This window comes from Sorex fumeus, unplaced genomic scaffold (genome assembly GCF_029834395.1).
Source record: "Sorex fumeus unplaced genomic scaffold, SorFum_2.1 ptg000017l, whole genome shotgun sequence".
NCBI lineage: Eukaryota > Metazoa > Chordata > Mammalia > Eulipotyphla > Soricidae > Sorex > Sorex fumeus.
This window is the reverse complement of record NW_026606074.1, coordinates 2,157,253-2,177,409: the sequence shown is the minus strand read 5'-3', so window position 1 is coordinate 2,177,409 and position 20,157 is coordinate 2,157,253. Positions and strand designations below refer to the sequence as shown.

Genomic DNA, 20,157 nt, shown 5'->3' with positions numbered 1-20,157 from the left:
GCTCCCAACCCCACGCACCCCGGGAAGGAGAGCAGCTCTCAACCCACACCCCCAAAGGAGAGCAGCTCCCAACCCGACGCACCCCGGGAAGGAGAGCAGCTCCCAACCCCACACCCACAGGTAGCGGCTTCTCAGGCACACAAAACCTCTTTCGCAGCCCTAAGATTCTCTTCACGAGGGACATGAGAGCAACTTCATACGCCTGACAGGATGTGCCTCAGGAGAGCACAAGTAAGAAAATGCAGGGGCTGACGCTGAGGGACAGCAGCGGCCTGGACACGCGTGCCCTGGGTTCCACCCCAGAGTGAACACACATATGCACACACACACACACACACACACACACACTTCTACAAGGGTTATTATCATTATTATTATTATTTATTATTATTATTAATTTTTGCTTTTTTTGAGGTCACACCCAGTGATGCTCAGGGATTACTCCTGGCTCTGCACTCAGGAATTACTCCTGGCAGTGCTCAGGGAATCATATAAGATGCTGGGTCAGTCGCATGCAAGGCAAACACCCTACCGGCGGTACTATCGCTCCAGTCCCTGTAAGAGTTTTAAACCAGCCCCAAAGACCCAGAGATTTTCTTCTGTACTTTGTTTTGGGGCCATGCCCAGTGCACGAGGGCCCAGTGGTGCCAGGGGTGGACCCTGGGCCTCCTGTCTGCAAAGCCAGAGCGCAGCCCTTCGAACCATCTCCCTGGTCCCTAGAGGGGGTTTGTATGGGCTCCAAGAACTTCAGGCCCCTGGACCCCTGCCCTCAACCTGAAGGCCTCTGTGGGTGCCTCTGTATCCTTTTGCAAAATGAGTAGAGAAATTGCTTGAACCAGGCCTGTGGGGACAGGACAGCTGGAAAGAAGCTGGCCTTGCATGCGGCTCACCCAGGTTCCATCCCCAGGACCACACAGGGTCCACTGAGCAGTGCCAGGAGTGATCCCTGAGCACAGAGTCAGGAGTAAGGCCTGTGAATAGCTGGGCATAGTCCCAAAACCTAAATTTAAAAATAAAAATCAGGGCCAGCCAATGAAATGAACAGAAACTTTCTCAAAAAAGAAATCTGAATGGCCAAAAGGCACATGAAAAAATGCTCTTCATCACTGATCATCAGGGAGATGCAGGTCAAAATAATAATAAAATATCATCTCACACCACAGACAGTGGCACCCATCCAAAAGAACAAAAGCAACTGGCGTGGGTGTGGGGAGAAAGGGTCTCTCCTTCACTGCTGGTGGGAATGCCGACTGGTCTAGCCTTTTGGGAAAACAGTATTTCAAAAACTAGAAATTGAGTTCCCATTTGACCCAGCAATACCAGTTCTGGGAATATATCCCAGAGATGCAAAAAAGTACAGCAGAAATGACATCTGTACTTGTATGTTTATTGCAGCACTATTTACAATAGCTAGAATCTGGAAAAAACCCATGTGCCCTAGAACAGATGACTGGTTAAAGAAACTTTGGTATATCTACACAATGGAATACTATGCAGTTGTTAGAAAAGATGAAACCATAAAATTTGCATATAAGTGGATCAACATGGAGAGTATCATGCTAAGTGAAGTGAGTCAGAAAGAGAGGGACAGACATAGAATGACCACACTCATTTGTGGAATATAAAGTAACACAATAGGAGAATAACACCTAAGGATGGTAGAGGATCACTCCATGGCTCAGAAGCCAATCTCATGTGCTGGGGGAAAAGGCAGGTGGGATGGGGAAGAGATCACTAAGTAAATGATGGTTGGAGGGATTTTTCAGGATAGCAGATGCGTGCTGAAAGTAGACTATGGACCAAACATGATGGTTGCTTAGTGCTTGTATTGCGAACCGTAACACCCAAAGGACAGAGAGAGTAAGAGGGAATGTGCCTGCCACAGAGGCAAGAGGTGGGAAGGGGTGGGGGTGGGGGAAAGGACACTGGGAATGTTGGTGGTGGAGAATGGGCACTGGTGGTGGGATGGGTACTCGAACATTGTTTTTTATTTTCCTTAAATTTTTATTAGTGAAATACCATGAGATACAGTTGTAGAATTACAAATCTTTGTGCGTGGGTTTCAGTTATACAATGATCGAATACCCATCCTTCCACCAGTGCCCATTCTCCGCCACCACCAGTCCCAGTATCCCTCCCACCCCCCTTCCCTCCATCCCACCCTACCTCTGTGGCAGGACGTTCCCTTTTGTTATCTCTCTCCTTTTGAGTGCTGTGGTTTGCAAAAGAGACATTGAGTGGCAATCTTGTTCGGTCTATAGTCTACTCTCATCATGCATTTCCCATCCTGAGAGGAACCTCCCAACACCCTTTATTTGGTGCTCCCTTCTCTATCTGAGCTGCCTTTTTCCCTAGCGTGTGTGGCTGTCCTCAAAGCCATGAGTAATCCTCCTGGTACTTATCTCGGCTATTCTTGGGTGTTAGTCTCCTATTTTGTTACTTTATGTTCCCCAGGTGAATGCAATCTTTCTGTGTCTATCCCTCTCTTTCTGACTCATTTCACTTGGCGTGATACTTTCCATGTAGTACCACTTGTATATGAATTTCATGACTTCATCTTTTCTAACAGCTGCATAGTACTCCATTGTGTAGATGTACCAAAGTTTCTTTAACCAGTCATCTGTTCTCGGGCTCTCAGGTTTTTTCCAGATTCTAGCTATTGTAAACAGTGCTGCAATGAACAGACAACTGCAGATGTCACTTCGACTACACTTTTTTGCCTCTCTGGGATATAGTCCCAGGAGTTGTATTGCTGGGTCAAATGGGAGCTCAATTTCTAATTTTTTGAGGATTATCCATACTGTTTTCCAAAAGGGCTGAACCAGTGGGCATTTCCACCAGCAGTGAAGGAGAGTCCCTTTCCCGCCACATCCGCGCCAACACCGGTTACTTTTGGTCTTTTGGATGTGGGCCAGTCTCTGTGGTGTGAAATGATATCTCATTGTTTTGATCTGCTCGAACATTGTTTGATTGAAACGTAATCATTAAAGTGTATAACTCTGAAAAAAAATAATAAGGGCCAGAGTGATAGTCCAGCAGGGAGGGCAACTGCCTTGAACATGGCCAACCAGGGTTCAATCCCTGGCATCCCATATAGTCCCCAGAGCACCACCAGGAGTGATTCCTGAGTGCAGAGCCAGGAGTAACTCCAGAGCAACACCAGGTAACCCACAAAGCCAAAAAATAGAATAATAAAATAAAATAAATCGGATAGTCCTGAGAGCTAGGAAATCGGCTTTTGTTTCCATATGGATATTCCCAAAACTTGGCACTTCATGTTGCAGCTTTGCTGTGAGTGGGTCAGGATCAGCTACAATGTTGCTATGAGTAGGTCAGGATCTGCTACAATGTTGCCCTGAGTGGGTCGGGATCTGCTACAATGTTGCCCTGAATGGGTCGGGATCTGCTACAGCATCTTGAGTGGGTCAGGATCTGCTACAGTGTCCTGAGTGGGTCAGGATCTGCTACAGCATAGCTGTGACTGGCTCACAATCAGGTTTCTGCCAACACTCTGGCACCATCGGTATCTGAGTCCAAGGTCCCCTCAGAAGTCTGACCTTTAGAGCTGCCGGCCAACCAGAACAGAAGAAATGCCAGTGCTGGGGCAGACTGAAGGGGCGATGGTGGAGGTAAGGCGGGAGAGGGGCGGTCCCCTCACAGGCTGGGCACCCTGTGAATCATACACACATGCTGACCACTAAGTACCTCTGACCTAGAAACTCCTCAAAGCTCGATAATCTCGGACACGCTAGCCCTCATTACCGGTCTCCTGCAGTCATTAGCTACAGATGCCCATCACAGAGCCAGTCCCCCGCCCATTGAAAGACCAGGGTGGGGGGAGGGAGGCAGAGGAGGAGGAGGAAGGGAGGAAGGGCACGCCTACTGGAAGAAGAGCAAGGATGCTCCCTGAGAGTGGTTTAAAAACAAAACAAGAGCAACCCAGAAAAATGGCACAAAAGCTTAGAAAAATCAACCTTGCGAGCATCTGGTCACGTTCGAATCCTGGGGCCCCATAGGCACTCAGCACAAGCCAGGCAATTCTGCTGTCTGGGACCCCTGGTGACTTCAGTCATACACAGGTGACATTAGCCACTCCTACAGAAAGGAGTATGTCCCTAACATTGTAGCACTGTCGTCAGGTTGCTCAAGCCCATCAGTAATGTCTCCATTGTGAGACTTGTTGTTACTGTTTTTGGCATATCGAATACACCACAGGGAGCTTGCCAGGCTCTGCCGTGTGGGTGGGATACTCTCGTAGCTTGCTGGGCTCTCCAAGAGGGATGGAGAAATCGAACCCGGGTCGGCTGCGTGCAAGGCAAATGCCCTACCCACTGTGCTAAACGCCCCCCCTACCCCAATTAATTCATCCAGTCCTGGACAGACAGGACAGGGGGTAAGACACCAGCCAACCTGGTTTTGATCGCCAGCACCCCCGAGGACAGAGTCAGAGGTAATAATAGTAAAATAAATAAAAACTATTTCTCAATGTGGTCTCCCTGGAACCCACCATTATCCGAAAATTGGCTCGCATGTCCCCCTGAGAACACACAGGAAGGGCTCCCACTGGGGCCACCGCTCAGGGGCATTTTCCCCTGAGACTGGAAACATCTGCGTGCTGGAGAGGCCGGAACAGCAGGAGGGATGTGGCCCTTACTTACATTTTCCTCAGAGCGATGAAAAAGTTAAACCCTCCTCAATCGGCGATTAATCCTCTTGAGCTTCTAATAATACTGCTTAAATGACACCCCTCCCCCACTGAGTGATGCAAGCAGACAGTCTGAAGGCTGCTTTTCAAAGATTCTGCACATCCTGCGGAAGGACCAAACTGAGAAGAAAACCTTAGGGCTTTGCTCTCCATCCTGCTCTGCATCCCCTCCAGTCCTCATTCAATGCACGCACCATGTTGCTCGACGCAGGACACCTCAGAGAAAACCAGCAAGTGGTCTGATGGATACCAGACTGGGTTCTTGCCTCAAATGACGAAGCTCGGTGGCATTCTGACTCGGGGAGAGGGATGCCGTCAGGAGCTCAGACCTGAAACCAAGCCTGCAAGGCGAACGGGATTCATAGGCTGGAGGACGGTAGTACAGAGCATAGGGCACTTGCCTTGCACACGGCCAACCCACGTTTGAGTCCCTACACCCCATGTGGTACCCCAGCTCCTGGAGTGATCCCTGAGCCCAGAGCCAGGAGCACCCCTGAGCGCCATGCATTAGGTTTTCTGAAAAACACACTCAGGGGCCATTTTAGTCTAGAGGCAAATGAATGCAATGGTTTAACCAGGAAGATGGCTACCAGGGCTGGGGTGCAGAGGGAGCCCCGGGATGCATCTTTGGGCAACGTGCTCTCCAGAGCACAGCTGGGAGTGTGCTCCCTCCAAAAACACAAATAAAATATTAAAAGCCAGTTGCGGGGCTGGAGTGATAGCACAGCGGGTAAGGCACGGGGCCAACCCGGGTTCGATTCCCAGCATCCCATATGGTCCCCAGAGCACCGCCAGGAGTAATACCTGAGTGCGTGAACCAGGAGTAACCCCTGTGCATCGCCAGGTGTGATGCAAAAAAAAAAGCCAGTTGCATCTAGAAGACCAGCAAGTACCTGCCAAAGAGACAGTGGCCTGGGAGAGTCCCAAACGGCACATGGACTGTAAAAGCCAATTCCTTTCGCGTCTGAGAGGTCAGCTGGGCAACCGCTTCCAGACAGGAAGGCGGCAAACAGCAGGAGGTCCTTGAGGCCAGAGCTACGGCGCAACAGAGAGAGCATTTGCCTCACATGCAGCCGACCCGGGTTCGATCCCCGGCTTCCCATATGGTGCTCTGAGCACCGCCGGGAGTAATTCCTGAGTGCAGAGCCGGGAGGAACCCCCGAGCATTGCTGGGTGTGACCCAAAAAGAAAAAACAACAACAACAAAACCAACAGGAGATCCTTCCAAATAAGGATGCTGGGGACAAGAGAGCCAGCACAGGGGCAAAGGCACTTTTCTGGTACACAGCTGACCCGGAGTCAGTCCCTTTGGCACCCTAGAAGGTGCCCTGAGCCCTGCAAAGAGGGACCCCTGAGCAGAGATCCAGGAGTAAGCTCTGAGCGCCCCCTGGTATGCCCCCCACCCCCAAATAAAAGATTTCCTGTTGCACTCCCCATTGAGAAGGAGAGTTTGGCCTTTATTCGGAAAGGCCTATTCTTAGAAGAGGGAGAAAACACCCTCTTTCTCAATGTGTGTTTGCGGGGGCCACACCCAGCTGTGCTCAGGGCTTACTCCCAGCTCTGTGCTCAGCAATCCCTCCTGGCAGTGTTCAGGGGACCCCATGAAACGCTGTAGACTGAACCCAGGGCAGCTGCAGGCAAAGCACTAGCTTCCCCTGCGGTCCTCCCTCCGGTCCCAAGAACCCCTCGTGAACTACCTCAGGGCTAAATGCCTCACAGATGTGCACTCTCTGAACATTGCTCACCTGAGCTGAAAGTCAGGGTGTGCTTTTGCTTCTCTGATTAGTCCCTGCAGACACTTTCCTTGACATGAACATTTCTTAAAATAATCTTTACAGTCGCCCTGCCAGGCGCCCCCACAACACTCCTCCTCTCCACTGAGCCGCAGGAGCTGGTGTGGAGAGGCCCAGAGGGAACTCTCCCCGGATGGAGACGGAGCTGCAGGGGCCAGAGAAAAAGGCTCGGTGCCAGGCACGCCCCCGCCTGCTGTGCTGCTCCAGAGGCTGACCCTCCTGCCCCTGTGGGCTGGGAAGGGGGGACAAGGACACTTGAAAGCCTGAACTGAGGAGAGTCGGAACCAACCTATGGACCCCATAAGACACTGATTATATAAATATGCCCTATAAGACCCCCAGGCCGCAGCGTCCCCAGAGGGTGCGGTGAGGCCATAACAGCAGGGAAGGCGTTAGGCCACATCAGGCAGAGCTCACGGTCCCTCCTGGCCGTGCTCAGAGGACCATACTCGGTGCCAGGGGGACTGAACCTGGGTCAGTCATGGGCAAGGAAAGTGCCCTGCCCAATGTACTACCTCTACAGTATTTTAAAACACCACACACAGACAGGGGACTGGCCATCACTGAGAGTCAAACACTACCCCAGAGCAAGCCTTCTCTCTAAGTTCCCTATCACGGAAAATCCCCATGCCTGGGGGCTGGGGAGACACTACAGGAAGGGCACCTGCCGTGCACATGGCGACCTGGGCTTGGTCCTCAGCACCCCGTACGGTTGCCTAGGCACGGTCAGGAGTGAGCCTGTGCACAGCGTCAGAGTAAGCCCACGCTCCAAAGCCAAAATAAATAAATATACCCTGACCTCCCCACTCTTTGAGAGAAAAAGGAAAGGTTTTTGGGAAGTTTTTAAATGTAGGAAATGAAAGTAGACTTATTCCTCAGTGAAGGGATTAATTTTTAAAACTTGAAAAGAAAACAACACACACACACGCATACACACATACACACAACATTTTTTGAAACATTATGCTGTAGGCAAATCAAAAGCATTCCGTATTTCAGTATTCCAGGGCTCCGAGGCGACTCCCCATACCACAAGGCAGAGGATACAGGAGGCATCTGCATCAAAGAGGAAAAGAGAAACCTTCAGAAATGCTCCCACTCGCTCCCCAGGGGATCTGGAAGACAGCAGCATTTACAAAGCCAACACAGCTCAGTCAGGGTTGAGTCTGACTTTCACAAAATAATTTTATTATATGGTAAGAAATCACACGGGCAAGAAAATTAAGAAAACATTCACAATGCGTTAGAAGCACAGATCTGGTGCGGGAGCCCCAGCGCGTGGCGTGGTGCTGAGCTCGGTGACAGACTGCTTATCCACACGATACTTTGTAAACATCTCAAAGGAACTCTTGAACACACCCCCACAAGAGTTGTGACTGGCCAGAGTATTTGACACTTTTTTTTTTTACAGTCCAGGCAATGAGAAATAAACTTGATTCCAAAGCACAGAAGAGAAAAAAGGGTCAGCGATTGTCAAAAGAAATGCCGATGGCTTCTGGGGGCGGGCAGGGGTGGGGGGTCTCTCTTCTCCCACCAGCAGAAATGTCTTCCTAGAGGATGGATGATATGAGGCACTATTTGTTAAGTGGTAATCACGAACAGGTAAGGACTTTCTTTTTTAAAAATCACATCTAAATTCTCAGTAAAGCACAACAGTAAAAGTAAAAGGCCCCCACGAGTGGCCTGGCGTGGGCAGGCCTGGCGGCAAGGGGGTCTGCACTCAGAGCAGAAGCAGGAGACCCCCCCAGCTCTCCGCAAACCAGGGCCGGTGCTGGCTTCAGAACAGCTGGCTGACAGGTGAAATGGGGAGAGACCGAGAGAGCTGATTATCTTACATAAGTACATAGTGCCACATCCTTGTCACTAGTTGGCTCGTGCACCAGCCCATCCCTGAGACCGCTGTCCTGACCGCTGCACCTCCGCCAGATCTCAAGCCGGGCTTTTCCATCAGCGGGTTTTCCTTAAAGCTATTTACAGAATTGCAGATCATTTTTTTCCTGGGAAAGTCTGGGTCGATTAAAAAAAAAAAAGAAAAGAAACACACAAATAGCTACTTCCCCCCCCCCCTCACAATTTTCAAAATCCTTTTAGGAAAAAGAAAAGCATTCACAGCACTGGTCCACTTCACCTTCGTCTCTTACTCAGGCTGCCAATGAAGGGTGAAACAGCAGCAAGAGCCGACTGCTGCCCTGTGCTGTTCTAGAATGATCTCACCGGCAAGGTGGGTCCCCAAGGGCCCACGTGTTTGCTTCTCGGCTTATAAAGTGCTAGTTCAGTGGACCACCCCCGGGTCATCTTCACGTACGTCTCCAATCACTTGTCTGTTTATCCTCCTAAATGTGATAAATATAGATTTATTCAAATAAGTTACAAATATCCATATAATACAATAAATAAATAAAACCGGTATTAGCAAAGCATCGGTCAGTTCCGGAAAAAGAAAACTCCCTTTCCTACTGTAAGGCTCAATTATTTTCTTCTCATTTTGCGTTGTCTCTTAGGAATCACTGATGAAGGCATGCACCTACCTCGACCACTCCGCCTCTGCGTGAACCAGGGTTAGCACCTATGCGTGTCCCAGTCCAGGCAGCCCCGGCCCCGCTGCCCTCCCGGGAAGGTCGGTGACTGCTTCTCGGGCCTCGGAGCAGAACCTGTGTCCGGCCAGAGGCAGCAGGTTCTCCTGGAAGGTTGCTCCCCCTCCAGCCCCCAGAAAGCACGTCGCAGAAGCGTTCTCGAGACCACACCACAGCGCAGCTGGAAGTGGAGCTGGGAGAAGGAAGCGGCCGTCCGGGCAACTGCCCTCCCCTCCCGCAGTCCTCGCCGGAGCTCCCCTCTCTGGCCCCCAGGGCCCCCACGGGCAGGGCGGGGCCTGGGCTGGGCAGAGCGTTCAGGCCGGCTGCTGTCCATTCTGGGTGAGGGGCTGGATCTTCTCCAGGGACACGTCTGTGTCGCAGTCCAAGATGACAGACAGGGCGGGGGACAGTTTCTCGGAGGGCTTGACGCCAACCCCGCCGGCCTCCTCCTTCTTCTTCACGTCCTCGGAGGGGCCCACGGCATGGGGGATCAGGTAGACCAGGTTGCAGTCCTTGGAGATGGACCCTCGGGGCTCGTGGTGGCTGGAGAACACGGGGCCCCCGTTGTTGTTGATGCTCACGGTCTCGATGGCGTTGGTGGTGGCAGGGCAGAGCCTGTAGCAGCCCAGGAGGGTGGAGAACGCCTTCCGGAAGTCCGCGTTGAAGGCGTAGATGATGGGGTTCAGGGAGGAATTGGCCCAGCCGAACCACACGAACACGTCGAAGGTGATGGAGTCGATGCAGAAGGGCTGCGTCTCCCCCGAGCCGCAGAAGGGCACCATGCAGTTCAGGACGAAGAAGGGCAGCCAGCAGCAGACGAACACGCCCATGATCACCGACAGCGTCTTCAGGACCTTGGTCTCCCTCTTGAAGGACATCTTGAAGGAGCTCTCGGGCTGGGCGCACTCGGCCGGGTTGCCGTTGCCGGCCGTGCTCTGGCAGTTCTTGGCGTGCACGGCGGCGCGCTCCAGGGCGGCGATGCGGCGGATCTGCTTCTGGGCGATGCGGTAGATGCGCGTGTAGGTGACGATCATGATGGCCACGGGGATGTAGAAGCTGATGAGCGAGGACGAGATGGCGTAGGTCCGGCTCAGGCTGGCGTCGCAGTTGTCGGGGGCCGGCTCCTCCAGCAGGAAGGTGTCGTTGCTGTCCTCCAGGCCGGAGGGGTTGGCCGTGTGCCAGCTGAGCTGGACGGGGATGAAGGAGATGAGGATGGACAGAGCCCAGGCCACGCTGATGAGGATGAAGGCGGCCTTGGGGGTCATCTTCCGCTCGTAGCGGAAGGGGCTGGAGATGGCCCAGTACCTGTCCACGCTGATGACGCAGAGGTTGAGGATGGACGCGGTGGAGCACATGATGTCGAAGGCCACCCAGACGTCACAGAAGGCGCCAAAGGGCCAGAAGCCCGCGATCTCGGCCACCGCCTTCCAGGGCATCACGAGGACGGCCACCAGGAGGTCCGAGACGGCCAAGGAGATGACGAAGAAGTTGGTCACCTTGGACCGCAGGTGCCGGAAGCGGATGACCGCGGCGCAGACCAGAGTGTTCCCCAGGAGGGTGGAGAGGATGAGAACGGACAGGAAGCAGGCAGTGAGGACACGGAAGGAGAAGTTCCTCTCCGTCCTCGGCCCGTCCATGGCAGAGTGGTTGAGGGTCCTCATGGTGCAGGGGGCGCTCCCACACCCTCCAGTCCCCCAGGGGACTCGGCAGGGGTCAGCGATCACCGGGCAGCCCTGGCGAACTGCAGGACCAAGACACTCACAGACGCTCCATGGAGGGGCTCACCCACAGCCTGGCCGGGGCGAGGCCAGCCAGCCCCGGGCGAGGTCCAGCTGGCTCCCTACCACGGGCCCCAGGGCCCCCAGACCGCCATCCGCGGGTCCTCTGTGTCCCTGCCGCGGGTCCAGGCTTCTGAGCATATTCTAAGCCACCAGAAGCGACACCCCACCGCAGATCTGTCGCTGGCGGAGGCTGATCAGTCAGTCACACTTCAGGGGTGGTTTGGGCAGGGAGAACCTCTCCCGCTCCCCCGGCGCCCTCCAACGCCCTCCAAGAGACGCGCCCGGCTGCTCCGAGCCCCAGCCGGCTGCAGCGGCGCCTCTCCCAAAGCCCCTGCAAGCAAAGAGAAAGCAGACCCAAGCCTTGAGCTCCCCCAGCGAGTAAGCCCCAGCAGCTCCGCCCGGCGGGGGAGGGGGGTCACTTACCTGGCCTTGGGGTTCTCGCTCACGTGGGGCTTGGAAGGCGGGCGCCGCCACGACTGCCCCCCCCAGAAGCGCCGTTTCCAGTGCTCTCTCACAGCAGGGATAGTTTTGGGGGTCTCAAGCCAGCCCTCCGCCCCTCCCGGAGAAAAGCTCTTGGCTTCCTTCCCCCTGCAGCCAAGAACGAGGGGTGCCCCGGGGTGCGCTTCCCCGCGCCCCGGAGCCGTGGGAAAGCAGACGCGAGGCGCACGGAGCCGAGATGGCACCTCGTGGGCCCGCGGCCAGCGGGTGGCGAGGGGCGCAGCCTAGCCCGCCCCGCGTCCCGCCTCTGCCTGGGGGCGGGCTTTGCCTGACAGGCAGGAGCGAAAGGGGAGGGGGCCAGGTGAGGCTCCCCTCCCCTCACCAAGCGGGGGAGGGGCGCAGACAAATCCCGGGGTTGGAAATCTGACACCGCCGCCCCCAAGCCCGGTCCTTAAAAATACCAAAGCTCGAAACCCAAGCACAAAAAATTGTAAATCTACAACTGTACTTCATGGTGTTTCACTAATAAAAAGAAAAAAAAATACCAAAGCTCAATCCGGGCCTCAGAGACCCCCTGGGGGTGGCCCCCAGTCCCTTTCCAAACCCCCTGCGCCAGTCAGACCTGCTCTGCCTTCAAATGCCCGGAGCGCGTGGGGGTAGGACAGGGCCCCCCAACCCTGCTGCGTCCTTCAGCTGCCAGGGCTGCCGCCCGCCCCTGCACCCCCCCCTCCCGTAGGACCCCCTCCCCACAGCGTCCTGCGCTCGGCGTGCGGGTGTCGGGCGCTCCCTGGCGGGGCTGCGCCTGCCGCGGAACCCTCGCTCCTGCCGGGCGGCCCCTGGCCAGCCGTGGTGCAGGACGCGCCCCCCGAATCTGGCAGCGGCCAACGCCCACCAGAAGCCCACCCATGCGAAGGGGCCTCCTGCGTACGTACCCGGAGCAGGGAAGACGTGGCGAGGCTGCTTCCCCGAGAGACCTCAGAAAAACGGGCATCCCACGGTGCGGGCTGGTGCGGGCCGGACAGCCCCACCGGCTCCTGGCCCGTCTCGGTCCAGGTGGGAAAGGTGGGCGGAACCGCGCGGAGAGCAGCCAGTGAATGCAGCTGGTGGAGAGGTGTGCGACCCCCTCCCGTCACCGACCAAGTCCCCAGCGGGCGCCCAGACACCAGAGGAGACAGTGCTGAAGGGCCTGGGGGAGAAGGGGCCACCTCCCCCTGCAGTGCCCCGCTTTTGCTCAACAGTGACATTCATGGCCCGCACCGAGGCAGCAACGAAGCTGAGAGCTCAGGTTTGGGGGCTGGAGAGGACAGCGGGGAAGGGGCTTGCCCTGCACACGGCCAACACAGGTCCATCCCTGCTGCCCGGGCACAGCCAGGAGTGCTCCCTGAGCAGAACCAAAAGGAAGCGATTCAGAACCTCCCCCCTTCCCCCCCAAGACGAGAGGCAGTTCTACGCCAGAGTGTGCGCCCAGCACGCGTGAGGCCTGGGTTTGACCCCTGGCACCACCAGAAACCAAATCCAGCCGGAGCGGGAAAGCGGAGAACCAGGGGCACCTACCAAAGGGCATTTGCCTCCTACTTAGCAGAAGACAGGAACGTGGCCGTGGCCTCCTGTCTCATGAGCTGGTGCTGAGCTTCTGCCTCAGAGTAAGACTGTGGCTTCAATCTCAGCTCTCCCTGGCTTTTTTCCCCCCCACTCTACACAGGGTGTGAATTTCAGAGGCATTTACAAAGTGGCTAGAGATTTGGGTTTTTTCTGCTCTCTCCCTCCCTCCTTCCTTCCCTCCCTCTCTCTCTGGAAATGAAGTGTCACAGAGTCTTCCATTTAGTTCTATAAAAATCTCCCCCACAAACATCAAGAACCGGAATCCTAAAGCAAGCAGGTATTAGCACTAGATCGCCTGTGGATGTAAACCCAAACACAAAAGCAGCTTTGTGTCTGCAATTGGCATGTCTTCCCAGCCCCCTGATTTATGCATTAAAAGGGGCGTTCAAAGGATGCTTTTCAAATCTGTTTGGAGCTCGCAAAAGTCCAGGAATACAGAAGGTTCCTGGCACAGGGAGGGGGTGCGGGGTTAACTCCCAGGAGGAGAACAAGAAGGATCAACTGTCAAACAGAACAAGCCGTCAATCGGGAGCCTTTCTGGGGATTCAAGCTGACTTTCTGCCCAGAACAGCTGTTCATCAGCTCCTGGAGAAAAAGCCTGCCTGCCTTTGAGCCATTAACTAGAAGGCTCACTTCAGACCCTGAACACAGGCTCTCCGGAGCGCCTCACCCCTGGTCTCGTGCACATTCTAGTCACTGTACAATGTTAAGACCAATGCAACTAAAAACTGCAAAACCAGCAACACGACTCTGGGTCCCGGTGGAGTTCTGGGACAGGGCCGCTTTCTAGGGGGCAGGGATAGTCCAGTGGGAAAGGCCTGATCCCAGTACCCCATAGGGCCCCTGAGCACCGCGGGGGGAGCGGAGTTGCTTGGTATCTGCTGGATGGGCTCACCCTGGCTAAAAGCGAAACCTACGCTGAGGTAAAGGCAGCTCAGGAGAGCGCCTCACTGCCCTCTGGGGGCCAACTCAGGCACTCCGGCAGCGCTGCTGGTTTCCCGAGGAGAAAGGGCTGGGCTCTGCCAACACCTGCTCACACCAGCAGGTTGGCATTCACCCTACTCAGGGCTGGGGGCACTGCTGGCGGGGCTCAGAGGACCAGAGGGTGCCAGGGATTGAAGGCGGGTCAGGCCCAAGGGGAAGCGCCAGCCCAGCTGTCCCCTCTCTGGTCCCTTAATCTGGCTGGAGAGCCAGGACTCTCGCCCCTTCCTTTTCCCACATACTTTCCTGCTCTCGGGAGTTCTCACAGGCCTGCCCTGGCAGGCATGAGGCCCTGGGTCTGACCCCTCGCCCAGGCCGCAGCAAGGCAGGAAGAACAGTGGAAAGAGTGAAGCCTGGGGGCTGGAGGGACAGCACAGCGGGTAGGGCGTTTGCCTTGCACGCAGCCAAGATGGCCGATACACGTTCGATTCCCAGCACCCCATATGGTCCCCCGAGCACCGCCAGGAGCGATTCGTGAGTCCATGAGCCAGGAGTAACCCCTGAGCATCGCCGGGTGTGACCCAAAAAGCAAAAAAAAAAAAAAAAAAAAGAGCGAAGCCTGGCGTTGGCATCACTGTGGGCGGCCTGGGGCCTGCACTTGCCCGACACCCCACCTTCCCAGGGCCAGGCCGGGGAGTGACAGGAGAGCAGCTCGCTCTCTGCTGTCCTCAGAGCTGCAATGGCAGTGAGGCTGCTGGACATGAGGCCTGCATCCCGGAAGGGAGGGACAGCACTGGACACCTTTTCGGATCAGAGCACACAGATCAGCCCAGGGGGAGACAAAAATGACCAAACAGACCAAGCAACACAGGACGGCTGGAAGGAGACAGGAACCGTGTTTATTGAACGGCAAGACTTCCGGAGGTCTCCTGGAACAAGAACGCAAGGACGGTGCTTGCCTTGCAGGGGATCGGTTTGGCCTCTGGTGCTGCACAGCCCCTCGGAGCCTCCCAGGAGTGAGCCAGGCCCCAGAAAGCCAACGGTAAGTGGAGAAACCCCAAGAGTTACAGGGCTTACTCCCTAGGCCCTCACTCGCCCTTTCGGCAGGGAGGTGGCCAGAGAGGGCCCACGTCACCTGCACCACACAGCCCGCACACCTCCGCGACCCGGAAGCAGAACTGGAGATGAGACCAGGCAAGGCCCAGGACCCAGCTGCCAGGACACATCCCGGAAGTGAGCCCTCGCGAGTGTGACAGGCCCAAAACTGACTCCCGCCAGCTGGGGCCCCGAGACAGCTCAGGACGCAGGAGAGATGCAAGGCGTGTGCACGGCCCGAGCAGCCAACTGTGGGCAGGTGCGTGGGGGGGCCTAGCCCTGTCCGTCCGTCACAGGGTGTGGATGATGGTCCGATTCCGCAGCTCCTGGACATACTCTCTGGCGTGGTCAATGGCCGTCTTTGGTGCCTCTGGAGGGGGCGGGGGGCCCTCCACCAACTTCACAAAATAATGGCAATAAACCTTCTCCATGATCCCGAAGCGGCCGCGCCCGTGGTACCGGATGCGCTTCAGATACTGGCCGCGCCCCGAGTTGGACTCAGCTGGGGGAAGAAAGAGGGTTAGAGGAGAGACCTTGCCGGACACAGCTCCCAGCACCCTCCAGCCCAGCACTGCTGCTGCCACAAGAGTGCAAAGGATGGGAGCACCGGGGACCAGACGCCCAGCCAAGACCCAGCGCCATGGAGGACGGACCACCCAGCCAGGACCCAGCACCGTGGGGCCCAGCTGCGGAAGGACATGAGCAGCTGCTCGCCAGGGGAGAGAAAGGAGCAACGGGGGGTGCTACCAGACGGCCATTGAAGGCAGGAGTAACTCCCTGGGGTGCCCAGGAAGCAGTCAGCAAGGGAGAGACAAGGGCGAGCCCAGGATGGGATGCAGCAGGCCAAGGCCAGTGAGGAGCTGATTCGCCCTGGGACAAGAGGCAGAGGAAGGGCTGGACCCAGCCTGGGCGGAGGAGCTCCCTGGGACAGCCTCAGTGGCTCTCACGGCCAGGGGCCCCAGGCGTCTGCCTGACCCCCGGAAAGCGTGGAAGGAAGGAAGGAAAAGGACACGGCTTCCCTACGCACCAGGGACAGCCCTGCCACCCGCTTTCTGAGGTCCTGTGAGGTCCTGTGAGGTCCTGTGAGGCCTTACAGAAGACCCGTGCCACTAAGCAGAGCTACCAACTCTGGCGAGCGCCAGGGGCAGTGGGTGTGGCTCCTGACGCCTGGGCACGGGCAGGGACGGGCAGGGAGGGACGCACTCTATCTAGCTGGGAGCAGTGACAACTGAAGTGGGTTTTCTTGGTAGAATGACTGTATGCTCGCTGACGTTTTAGGTAACAAACGAGATGTGCTGCGTGTCCGTGTATCAAAGCACACACGTTCCCACTGAAAATCACAAAACATTCTAACGAGCTTCCTGGCAGATGCTACCCCCCACCCCTGCCGGCCCCACTGCTGCCCCCAATACCGCAGGGGGGAGGGGGCGCTGAGCAGAACTGTCTGTGCCTTCCCCCAGACCAGTGCCGGATGGAAGCCCCTCCCCCCACCCACAGGCTCTGGCAGGCTGAAAGGCAAGGATCCGAGGCCCGCTCTCGCTTCAGGACAGAGAAGGCCAGTCTCTACCTCGGGGCAGCCTCAAGACACACCTCTCACAAGAGTCCCACACACACATCCGCATGACTGAGACCAGGGCACGTGGCACTCACCAGGCCCTGGGCACCGTGTCGCAGGCACCGAGACCGGGGTGCTCCCCGCCTCTCAGCTGGAAGCCTGGCCACAAAGCCAGCCCACCCCACCCCGGCCTGTCACAGTGTCAGAGAAGTTGCCTGCAACCCGAATAACCAGCTCACGGGACACGGGTCTGGAGACAGCTGCAGCCTCTCGACTCCAATGCCAAGCAGCTGGGCGTGAGGGCCGACGACCAGGGTAAGCATGTCCGGGAGGGCAGAGGCACAGGATGCAGAACCACCCAGACCACGCCAATCCTGAGGGCACGGCCTGACAGAGCTCAGGGCCAGTGAAGCCTCTGTTCCCCGGGGCAGACGCGGCCGGCCAAGAGCGCCCTCCTGCCGCGTGTGAGGCACACCGGACCCAACTGTCCCGCTCGCCAGGGAGCCCAAGAGCCACGGCTCTGGACACACGGCTTTGAGTAGCGCGGGATCCCCAGAGCGGGGGCCGTGGGCCCAGAGCAGAGGTCGGCCCTGCAGGATGCAGACACCACTGGGCCTCGGGGATGACTCGGGCGCCCACTAGCTCTCTCCCTCACCTCCCACAGCTTCCCAGGTCTGGCGGAGGGCTAAAGGACTGTCTCCGGACGCTCGGTACCAGGCCACAGGCGAGGCGCCAGAAGAAAGCCATGCGGCGCGTGCAGGACTGCGCCAGGACACACGGCCCGGGGAGGCAGAAGCTCTTACCGATGTACAGATTGGATCTGAACTCCACGTTGTGGTCCCTCACCGCCATCTCCTGGGCTTCCAAGAGGATCTTAGACAAGGGAGAGCGGCGTGAGGTGGGGACAGATCACTCTCGCCGCTCTGCCTCTCAGTCAGGACAGCACCCCCAGAGGGAAGCGGGGAGCATCTGTCCTATCCTCAGTCCTCAGACAACTCCAAGGGACGTGGCTGGCGGGCAAGTCAGACTTCCGGAAAGAGCCTGAGAACCACGTGGGCTCGGAAATAACCAGAGCATCAGAAGCAGGGTCACACTTGAAAACTTCCCACGAGAATCGCCCCGTCTGGACTCTGGAGACATTCTGGAGTGACTTCCGCGGCTATGGTGAGACCCACATCTCCTGGGCTGCGCGACTCAGAGACACCAAATCCTGAGCTTAACTCACTACTGCCCTCACCTGCAACACCGTGAAACCAGAGTTTTTACGTCTATACTTGAGGCCATACTTGGGGGTGCTCCCAGCTTACCCTGGCGACACTCAGGCGACCATGTGGAGTGCTGGGAATTGAACCCGGGTCGGCCAGCGCGTTCCTTGCTGTCCTATCACTGGCCTCTACAGCACCAGTCTTAAACGCAGTAAAAAGCCCAACACGTCCCAGCACCGCAGAACCAAAACATAATCTAATTTCTTATTCGTGATGAGAAACAAAAACCACCCAACCCTCGACTCTTGTAAGGAACATGCTGCTCTCCAAAATATTCAAGACCAAAGCAAATAGAAAGCCTCATCGCTCTACAAGAAAGCGCAAACTCAGTCTGGTGCCCACGCGCGTGCCCCCATTCCTCCGCTGCCTCTGCCGACCGACGCGCCGGGCCCGTTGCTGCTCACCTCCTTAATGATCTGAGCCCCCTTCTTGTCACTGAATTCCAGCTGTGCCAACGCCTGATCAATAGACATTCCTCGAATCTAGAATTGAAGACACGAGGACCCCAGATTACACCATGGGGAACCAGCGCGGGCGCAGAAGCTGAGGACGCCTGCAGTGTGAGGGAGGGGGCGGTGAGAGACGACCCCCCCACACACACTGAGGAGGCAGCACCGACACACGGCCGGCTGCTTTTCTCCTCCCACATGCGCGCTTCACCCAGCAGGGTCAGCGAGCAGCCCACCTCCAGAGGCCACAGGGAGCTTGGGGGAGAACCGGGCTACAGACCCTGTGCCTGGTTCCCTCAGGAGGTCCCAACCCATCATGTCTGCGCGGTACTTTTGGGTTTTCCTCCAGCTAAGCATCTAAGGCTGCAGCATCCCCCCCCCCCCCTACTCTCTGGACGTTCGGGGCGAGGGTTCAGACTTTCCACCGGGGAAGTGACCGTCCTTCCCACTTACCAGCTTTGCCAGGTACCACATCTTGTCTCTGCTGTATTTTATCTGTCTTCGACAGTGGTAGATTTCCTTAGGAAGCGGAAGACAACTTCAACGACCATCCAAACGACAGTCCCGCATTGTTAACAAGGGGTTGATTCTTTGCACCCAATGAAAACGGGGTCACAGAAACAGACGCGGGGCAGAGAGATGATACAGCGGGCAGGGCACTTGCCTTGTACCCTCCTGGTTCTGATCCCTGAGCCCCGCCAAGTGTGGCGCACAGGACTTACCACCTTTCTTTTCTTAAATCTTCCCGGATTTCGCCTGGGTTTCCGACATTCTGAGATCCCAGGGGTCACACTTCAGATCTTTCTGTGCGAACTGTCACCCACCACTCCCATCGCCCCGAGCTGCAGACCCTCTCCCACAAACTTCCCGCTTATTTTCCCACTTTTCCTTTGCAGTGCCCCCTACTGACGCCGGGGTCTCACATCTGCAAGGCACAGTCACTCCCACCAAGTCACACCCCATGCCAACAAATAGGACTTTCTAAAAACCGCGTTCGTGCTGTGAGCATCCTCCACCTCTGGCTTCGCGATCAGCAACACGCTGCTAAATTTTAGAGCACAAAGCTGCGGTAACTCGGACCCTTGCACAACAAAAGAACCTCAGGGGCACGCTGCTGACTAAGTTCAGGCAGCAATTAACAGGTCATCTTACTACCCGACAAGCGACCACCCAGAGGCCCGGGAGAGCTCTGCGTGGCCGAGCGGGAGCGCCCGGACTCGGACCGAGCAGGGCGCGGGAGGGGAGCAGCGCCAGGACGCCGAGCGCTCCCAGGGAGCGCGGGGTCACTCCCGGGACCCCAGGCCCGGTCAGCCGCGTGCAAGGCAGCTGCCCCGCCCGCCGCGCCGTGGCCCCGGCCCGGGCCCTGTCCGGGGGTCTGGGCGCCCGCCCCGCCGCCTCCCCGCGCGGCCTTACCGCCGGCCTCCGCGGCTCCCCGGGCAGCTGCGGCGGGTACACGACGCGGTTCTTCTTCTCCCAGCGCCTGGACACGGCCAGGGCCGCGCTCGCGTGCAGGGGGGCGGGGGCTGCGGCGCCGCGCGGCGGGAGGGTCCTGCGGGGCGGGGGGGGGGGGGGGGCGATGAGGCCGCGGGGCGGGAGGGGCGGGGGGCGGGGCGCGAGCCGGCCGGACACTTACCCCGCGGCCAGCTTCCCCGTCAGGCTCCGCAGCCACGCCGCACCTGCAACGACACGGCCGTGAGCTCGGCGCCCCCGGCCCGGCCCGGCCCGGTCCGGCCCGCCGCGACCCCGCCGCGACCCCGCCGGGCGCGCTTACCGCAGCGGCACAGCGCGGCCGCCGCCATGGTGGCCGCCAGGAGAGCCGGGCCTGCGGCGCATGCGCGCGCCGCCGCACGTCTCGCGAGATCCCGCCGCGTCTCGCGAGACCCCGCCGGCTCCTGGGAGACGCGCCGGGACGCGCGGGCTGCCGGAGGCTCACGTCACAGCTGTTCTAACGGGTGTAGCGCCCCCTGGAGGCGGGCGGAG

General features: G+C 57.4%; 3 protein-coding genes across 3 annotated transcripts in view; all 3 read right to left on the bottom strand.

The window, feature by feature from the left end:
- The window catches only part of CNOT8 (CCR4-NOT transcription complex subunit 8), a 266,035-nt gene that overhangs the window by 225,576 nt on the left and 20,302 nt on the right, over positions 1 to 20,157 (bottom strand). The gene's annotated exons all lie outside the window — the stretch shown is intronic.
- DRD1 (dopamine receptor D1) lies at positions 9,374 to 11,010 on the bottom strand. The gene has a single exon (XM_056112269.1). The coding sequence runs from the start codon at positions 10,730 to 10,732 to the stop codon at positions 9,386 to 9,388; it is 1,347 nt and encodes a 448-aa protein (XP_055968244.1). The 5' UTR covers positions 10,733 to 11,010; the 3' UTR covers positions 9,374 to 9,385.
- Positions 14,704 to 19,991, bottom strand: MRPL22 (mitochondrial ribosomal protein L22). Its single transcript, XM_056112294.1, has 7 exons — positions 19,949 to 19,991; positions 19,811 to 19,853; positions 19,591 to 19,726; positions 18,631 to 18,696; positions 18,133 to 18,210; positions 17,267 to 17,336; positions 14,704 to 15,410 (listed from the first exon to the last, which is right to left on the bottom strand). The coding sequence occupies exons 1-7, from the start codon at positions 19,974 to 19,976 to the stop codon at positions 15,199 to 15,201; spliced, it is 633 nt and encodes a 210-aa protein (XP_055968269.1). The 5' UTR covers positions 19,977 to 19,991; the 3' UTR covers positions 14,704 to 15,198.